The sequence below is a fragment of the Odontomachus brunneus genome, unplaced genomic scaffold (assembly GCF_010583005.1).
Source record: "Odontomachus brunneus isolate Ranch 3 - 2012 unplaced genomic scaffold, Obru_v1 Obru_scaffold_142, whole genome shotgun sequence".
NCBI classification, from domain to species: Eukaryota; Metazoa; Arthropoda; class Insecta; order Hymenoptera; family Formicidae; genus Odontomachus; species Odontomachus brunneus.
The window spans coordinates 287,062-295,526 of record NW_022639592.1 but is presented as its reverse complement, the minus strand read 5'-3'; the positions used below and the strand labels follow the sequence as shown (position 1 = coordinate 295,526).

The window sequence follows — 8,465 nt, the reverse complement described above, 5'->3', positions numbered from 1 at the left end:
AGAGAGAGAGAGAGAGAGAGAGAGAGAGAGAGAGAGAGAGAGAGAGAGAGAGAGATCGCAGTACGAATTTACGATTCTACTTACTAGTTAATTCGATGGTTCAACTAACGCATTCATTGCCGGAGAGCTTCGAATGTTTCAGGTATAACGACAATTTTGTCCACGCGAGATACGTGAAACCCACTCATCACGCTCTCTCGGCAATACTTGTATCGCACCGGGCACACGCGTCCTGCATGCGCCAATCGATCGCGATCATTCCGCCAAAACCGGCGAGATTACTCGTTAATTACTCTCGCGGGAGGAATACCTTCCTACCTTCGTAGAGCGGCATACCAGCTGTGCGTGAATATATATATATATATATATATATATATATATACACATACATACATATATATATATATACACACACACACATATATACGTGTACATATATATACTTGAGAGCGATGCATGAGGATAATCATTGTATAGTTTATCTGGCGTGAGATTGCGCTTTCTTCATTTTGGAGTGGTATTCAGTCACGGTGAAGTAACTCGAGCGGTCGGTCGATCAATAAGCAGATCAACTCGCCTCTGCACTATATTTACATATCTGCTGACAATACAACAATTATTCTCCATTGCTTACTTGAACCATCTGTGTGAGCACGAGCACTAATTTGGAATCGAGATTTTGTCACGCGCTGACCGATAATTCCCTCGAGTAATCGTCGGAGGCAATTGAAGCTAAATAGGCTTCTTTTTGGGAATCAGATCCCAGAGGTTATCAGATAACGAATATCTCACTTACCGTTAAAAGTTACCTTTAGAAACACTTTGAGGAAGAACAATCGCAGAAATATTTCATGCAACAACTAAATGTCATGATTGTGATAGTTGCACGATTATGACAGTCGAAATTGAAATTGAGATAATATCACGTTCAATGATACAACGTATTCATTGAGAAAAGAACCGATTCCAGATTGGCCAAAGAGATCGTGGCAAGTAATTTGTGCCGGATTCGAGACTCTGTACGCATAATACGAGGTAAATATCACCGAACTGCGGGACCATCGAGGCTTCGTGTTTGTTCCCGCGTTAACCGTGTCTGTGACTAATCGATAGCTCATAAATCGTCTCTTTTATTTTCCCTCCCCCCTATGTTGCCGTCGTTGCGCCGAGAATAGCTTCAGTATCATTCGCGACAAACACGCGTCGCGTATTACCACTTCGCGAATAAGTAACACCCGATAAATATATTACGCAAGTTACACGGAGAGTTGTAGATACGTAACTTCTATCTTTAACCCCGTAATCCTCCTGACACTTCCGACACAGAATTTCGCAATACAAAAGTACGTGCGTGTGTGCTTTCGAATGCGAGCGTGTACACAGATCGGCATAATTGCCTTGCGACATTCGTATCGTCACAATTATTACGATCTTCAAGTGCCTCCTCCACGCGTTTGTTTATGATTTGAAAATCGTTGTGTCACCAGGTGTTGTCATTAGCATGGCACATGGCCGGTCTGTGTACTGGTCGGTGAATTCGTATACAAAATACGAGGGTGCGATTATTGTTGTCCGTGGAATATTCGAGCAAGGAAATTGATAAGGGAAAATATAGATCGACCGCGTTTTATGAGAGTGAGACGAGAAAAGTAAAGAAGCAAACAAAAGAGAAAAAAGGAAAATATTTGTACGCATTAGAACCTGAGTTGTAATATGATAACCGCTTGAGAGGGCAAGCCGGAGCATAGGTGCGTGACCACTAACTAACTCGCTTCGGCATATCGGTGCTAACCGCGCGCAATCCCGAATTTTTTGGGATTTACAGGAGTTGGTTTCTTGTCAGGCCCGTTTGCCTGAGTATCGGCCGGGTATACCACCCGGCGAGCTGCTACCCGATCCAGAATTCTCCAAGGAGCGCGAGGAGCTAAGATGGGTCCCGGCCATGGCATTGGACGGGGATCTTCTCATGTACCTGAGGGCGGCTCGGTCTATGGCCGCTTTCGCCGGTATGTGTGACGGCGGGTCCCCGGACGATGGTTGCGTGGCGGCGTCTCGAGACGACACTACCATCAATGCTTTGGACATCCTTCACGACTCTGGCTATGATCCCGGTAGGGCGCTTCAGGCTCTCGTTAAATGTCCAGTACCCAAAGGCATCGACAAGAAATGGTCCGAGGAAGAGACTGTAAGTATCATGTTCTCGACCATTAGTTGTGTCCCGTGAATAAGGAAAGTGATCACTTGTCGTTGTTGACCGTAGAAGCGATTCGTCAAGGGTTTACGGCAATTTGGGAAGAACTTTTCACGCATTAGGAAGGATCTTTTGCCTCACAAAGATACGGTAAGACTTGAAAGCGAAGTGTCTTTCCCCTAATTTTTAATCTGCTTTCTTTCAACGACCTTTCAACGCTTCTACGTTTAGGACAAAAGAGATATACAAAATAGACCTTAAAGATATGTTAGAGCGAAAAAAGTAAAAGAGCGACTTTTGTGCTTTCAAAATAAAATTTTTTGATGACCTCTTCTCTTTTTTGATATCGTTTTGACGAAGTGTCAAACATTCGAGAGTCCGTTTTACCTTTTCTTTGACAAATTGATCTTCATCTCTGACTTGCGAGCATACTTTTCACGCTTACTGAAAGAGAAATGCTTGCGACTTAGTAGAGTATTTATTTCGCTGGGGTCTCTCTACAGCCGGAATTGGTCGAGTTCTACTACTTGTGGAAAAAGACGCCTGGTGCCAATAATAATAGGCCGCACCGTCGTCGCCGGCAGAGCTCACTGCGGAGGATCCGTAATACGCGGAACTCCCGCGCCGGCACTCCAAAAGAGGAAGTGCCGACGCCTACAAAGGATACAACGCCAACGGCAAACGTCAACACGAAGGAGCCTGCGTCCGAGGCCGAGAGCGTGCCGGTCGGCACGCCGGCCAGTCACAATCCCGGTGGTGAGATCAGTTCCGTAACGGAGGACGATAACTCCGAAGAGGACAGCGACTCGCGTGATACTAATACAAACGGCACTGCTCACTCGTGTCAGCACTGCTTCTCTACCAACTCGAAAGACTATCAGGTGGCCGGCAAGGATCGTCTCCTTCTTTGTACGGAATGTCGTGCGCATCTGAAGAAGACCGGCGAACTGCCGCCTGCGCCGCCTTATCTATTCCGCCCTGTTCCGGCGGAGTCACCGGAGAGTCCCGGTAGAATGCGAACGCGCAACAAGGCCAAGGAAACGCCGAGACCAGCGAGACCGCGACGCACCGGTGGTACTGATACGCCCGACCAAGAGAAGCAGCAGCAGCAGTCACCTGACAAGAATAAGAAGAAATCATCCAGCAAAGTGGAGACACCCAAGAAAGGTACGCAGAAGCGCTCACAACCGGACGACGTCGACGACGACAAAGACGCACAGAAGCGAAAGCGCGGCGGCGGCGATCGCGCCGAGAGCCCGTCCGAGTCGCTCACGACAGACAGTAATTCCCTGATGGATGAACCGGAGAGGGAAACGGAGGCTGACACGAACGAGAATCAACCGACTACACCGACGGTCACTGGCGTGACCGCTGAAGAGCCCGTAAGTCCAGCTGTTACGACTCCCGAGGAACCGTCCGAGCCGACACCAGTGTCCACTCCCGTGCCAGCCCCTATTCAGAGTCTACCGATCTCTGTGCCGGTGATACACAGCTTGGAAAAGAAACCACCATTGCTTGAACCGGAACCATTGGTGGATCAAAGCAAGGTGATAGATCGTCAAATGGAGGACTCCGTGCCGCCGTTAGCTATGAATCAGCCACTCAAGTTGGAACCGTTGGTCCCGATGGAGTCAGTGGTATCACCGCCGACGTCCAACGACGACATTAAAGAGCCTGAACAAGGACAGTTGAACCTCAGTGTGTCACAGCCGTTAGTGGCTCCCGTACAATCGACGAGTGAGGCCGCAGTGCGCAATCTGTCGCAAACTCTGCCACCTGGCACCGGTATTCCGGGTGGTGCGCAATCTATACCGGTGAGTTCGCAGGGTATCCCTGTGATATCGCCCGGTCAACAACAGAACGTTGCTGCTGGACTACCGGCAAGTCTCAGTATGCAGTACGCAGCGAGCAATGTGCAACCGCAGCCGCCACCGCCACCACCTCCTGTGCAGAACGTGCCGCAGAATCTGTCGCAGAGTATGACACAGTTGGCGCCTAGTGTACCTCCCAGCATGGCGCCAAATGCACCGCAAAACATGGGACCAAATCTTCGCACCCACGCTGACAACTTGTCTAGCGGTGCGCAAGCCTTGCCGCCGCAAAGTATGTCGGGGCCACCGTTGAACCTCAACATTTCGCAGAGTCAAATACCGACTGGTATGGGACCGATTGGTCAGATACCTCAGATCCCACCGCCGATGCCAAGTTCGCCGCAACCGCTCGGCTTGACCGTTATGTCGTCTGAAGGCAGAGGTGCCGAAAGAATGACAGCCGCAGATGACAGGTTGTCAAGTGAACGAGCACGCGACGGCCGTATCCCCGAACGAATAACGTCAGATAGACACACGGAACGTACGGAAAGTAACGAACCTGAACGCTTGAATGAGCCGACTAACTTATTCCAATCCCTGCAGCCTGGTGGTATGCTATCGATGGACAAGCCTGCGGGTATCTACAATTTAGCCGGCACACCACCAATGGAGCCACAGAACCTGAAGATCAAGCAAGAGATCATACCACCCGAGCCAGATCCTCTGCAAAGTCTGAAGGAAGTCAAAGTGCCGGGCTTCCAAAGTTCCACGTTTCCGGGCCCGAGTCTAGACAATATTAAGAAAGATCCGGACGGTGCAAGCAAACCGCCGACGCCGAGCAAACATTCGGTTCAGAACTCTGCTCCAGCATTGGTGCCGCAGCTTCAACCGGTCGCTGCTTCGCCGACGCCAACGCCAACGCCGACACCCAGCTTGCCACCGCCACCCAGTTCGATACCTCAACCAGTGATGCATCCAGCGCAACAACCGAGCCCGCATATGGCTCATCCATTCCATCCGCATCTCGTGCACCATACATTGTTCGGAATGCATGCGTATCATCCACACGCTTACCCTGGTTATGGTGCGGTAGCAGGATATCCATCTTTCCCGCCGTATGCTTATGGTCCGGTTCCACATGCTATACCCCCGCCTTCTCCGCAGAGGAGTCAAGAAAGCAGTACCATGATGACTGCTCATCACGCCAGCACCAGCTCTAGTGTCACAACTAGAGAAGAGGGCGAGAATCTAATCGCCTCTCATCACCACTCGTCCAGTATGCACCAGGCAACTACTCTGCATCACGACAAACTGCTCACTATCTCTTCTCACAGTTCTCACAGTCATTCTTCCTCGCATGGGTCGAGTCAGCGTAAACCTTCGATGGTTTCGGCGACATGCTTAACGTCCACCAGTTCAGCACACCATCATCATCGTCCACCGCAACCACAACAACCTCCGATCGTCCAAGAACCGAAGATCGAGCAAGACATGGAACCGGAGCCGGAAGAGTCAGTTAGCCCGCGTGGACCGTCGCCTGAACCGCGTATCGAGGACTCCGAGTGTCATCGTTCGCAGTCTGCTATTTTCTTGCGGCACTGGAATCGTGGTGAGAACAATTCGTGTACACGTACCGATCTGGTGTTTAAGCCTGTGCCGGAGTCGAAATTAGCGAGAAAACGCGAAGAACGCACAAGGAAACAAGCAGAACGCGAACGAGAGGAACGTGATCGCGCTGCTGCAGCTGCTCAACAAGCCAGAAAAATGACCACACCGGAGAAGCAGCCGGAGATTTGTAAACCGCCAAGTCGTGGACCTCTCGAACCTGTCGTCTCGCCATATGACAGGTACGCAGCGCGTCCTGGCTCGTACGCGGATACACCTGCTCTGAGACAATTGTCCGAGTACGCAAGGCCGCACGCTGCATTCTCGCCTGCCAGACATCCGGCTCCTCCTGACCCAATGTTGCATTATCTGTACGGACGCGAGGCCGCTGCTGCACAGCGCTTGGAGTTGGAACACTTGGAGCGAGAGAAACGTGAGCGGGAGATACGCGAATTGCGTGAGCGGGAGTTGAACGACCGTCTGAAGGAGGAATTGCTGAAGGGTACGCCTAGACCGATGCCGGCACCGGTTGATCCACATTGGTTGGAGATACACCGACGTTATGCTGCTGGTTTGGCAGGACCTTCCGGCCCGCCTCAAGCCTTACACCAATTTGGTCTCTATGGTGCACCGCCGGGTCCCAGTCAGCTGGAACGGGAACGTCTGGAACGGATAGGTAATTGTTCATATGAAGTTCTGCATGTCTCGCCGAGATAGAAGTAGGAACATCGTCGACTATCCGTCCAATCGTACGATCGTATGCTTTTCAATATTGAAATTGTTTTAATGATATAGTATGACGTAGTTGAAGGAAAGATCGGTAGGCCGGGAGATAGGTGAAGTTAGATCGAGAGAGAGAAAAAGGGAGAGAGAGTGTGTGCGTGTGTGTGTGTGTGTGTGTGTGTGTGTGTGTGTGTGTGTGTGTGTGTGTGTGTGTGTGTGTGTGGCGAGGAGAATGTTAGGGCCAGAGTACGATGTAGCTGGCTAGATATTTAAATCTGAATTAATCTCTCTCGCCGATTTCTTCAGCGTCGGTTAACTCTAGCCGTAAGGACCTCAGCTTTTTGTCCACATCATGATTCGCCGGTGTACACAATGCAGTTTTGAAGGAAACAGAGAAACGATCGTAAAGCTATGACGTTTTTGTTTTTGTCCGAATATAACGTAACCGTACGACCGGTTAACCGGAGGTGAAGAAATCCGGCATAAGAATCGTATCAGTGATGATCGAGTTATGTGATCGAAGCACTGTCGGGTTTAGGAATACCGACTGCAGCCGGTGGGGGGCCAGCGGCTGGAGGGGCTGGCCATCCCGTGGCGGCACACCACCATGGTCAGCTCGAAGAGCGACTGGCTCTGGCCGCTGACCCGATGGTCAGGTTACAGATGGCTGGCATCTCTCCCGAGTATCACGCTCACACTCACGCGCATACGCATGCGCATACGCACTTGCACTTACATCCGGGACAGCAACAGGCCCAGCAACAGGCTCAGCAACAGCAGGAAGCCGCTGCGGCTGCGGCTGGATTTCCTCTGCCTGGTAGGTCCTACATACAGGATGTTCTTCTTAAGCTTCTTAAAAAAGAGTTTTCCGTTCCTCGCTTTTATCGCTCGTCGACTAACGGAGGCGACCGTGTTTCTCATTGATCGGCCTGTCACCTACACCTACCGTCTAGGTCAAGGCGATCCTCCTTTCTCGCACCCTTACCGTCGGCGCGCCTGCGAATCTCGGGAGTCCTCGACTCTGACCTCCGGTCAGTCGCTTATCGCCGCCAGGTGCAAGTGCGAGTGTACGCGTGAGTGTCATCGAGGTGCAGGCGCGACTGTGCGTGTGCGCGTGCGTGCGTGTGTTTGCAAAATGAGAAATAACATTTCTGAGACGCTCTGAGATAGCCTTGACGCTAGGAGTTCGTCGCAATTCCTTCTGTGCTGCGAGCCGAACGAGCTGTACGCTTCTAAAAAAGAATATCACACAAGACAGCTGTGCGCGATTGTCACGAACATACGCTTCTGAAACGATTATATCATATAAAAGACATTATTGTGAAAAGAGAATCTATTATTATACATAATGTTGATGTGTTCAACGCACAACTCGTACGTTCATTTTTCTAACATGATCATTTTTGTTCATAGCTGCGGCCAGCGCCAATTATCCTCGGCCCGGCCTGATGCCGCGCGATCCTGCCCTTGCGCTGCATCCAGCGGAGCTACTGGGAAGACCATATGCGGACATGGCTGCTCATCATGAACAATTGCAACGGCACCTTATGATGGAGCGTGACCGTTTCCAACCGCACCCATCCATCGTTGCCCACGAGGAGTATATAAGGTTCGTGCTTAGAAATCAATAAATAAAACCTGGTCTGACTTCTGTATGACCTATGACCTAGAGCACAGCAGTTTATCGGACTAACACAGGGTGTTTTTTAGACAACAGCGCGAGCGCGAGCTCAAAATTCGCGTACTGGATGAAGCAGCACGTGGATCGCGTCCCTAAACTTGCGCACATGTTTTTTATTTATATAAATATATATACATATACATATATATATATATATATATATATATATATATATATGTATATATATATATGTATATATATATATAGTCTTGATATCGTTAGGCACGTCGGTAAAAACGCGAAGGGCGTGTTACATGATTCTATATGTATATACGCGATCTGAGCGTTCTCCCGACGTTACAGAGTAATTTATACATATATATATAGCCTCTGTAATTTTAACATCTAAGGTCAGAAAATATTTTTATGGTCTTTCAGACATAATTAAGAGAGAGAGAGAGAGAGAGAGAGAGAGAGAGAGAGAGAGAGAGAGAGAGAGAGAGAGAGAGAGAGA

The 8,465-nt window shown here is 49.8% G+C and overlaps 1 protein-coding gene across 18 annotated transcripts in view; it reads left to right on the top strand.

Annotated features, from left to right (window-relative positions):
• LOC116850324 (arginine-glutamic acid dipeptide repeats protein) overlaps positions 1-8,465 on the top strand; it is a 13,577-nt gene that overhangs the window by 4,318 nt on the left and 794 nt on the right. For 6 of the 18 annotated variants that reach the window (XM_032828465.1, XM_032828455.1, XM_032828462.1 and 3 more), the window contains 6 exons: positions 1,826-2,185; positions 2,261-2,341; positions 2,695-6,283; positions 6,869-7,147; positions 7,744-7,939; positions 8,041-8,459. In XM_032828465.1, the coding sequence (XP_032684356.1) occupies positions 1,943-2,185; positions 2,261-2,341; positions 2,695-6,283; positions 6,869-7,147; positions 7,744-7,939; positions 8,041-8,107 (4,455 nt within the window). In that variant the 5' untranslated portion in view covers positions 1,826-1,942 and the 3' untranslated portion in view covers positions 8,108-8,459. The other 12 variants (XM_032828467.1, XM_032828463.1, XR_004379312.1 and 9 more) reach the window with 10 other exon arrangements.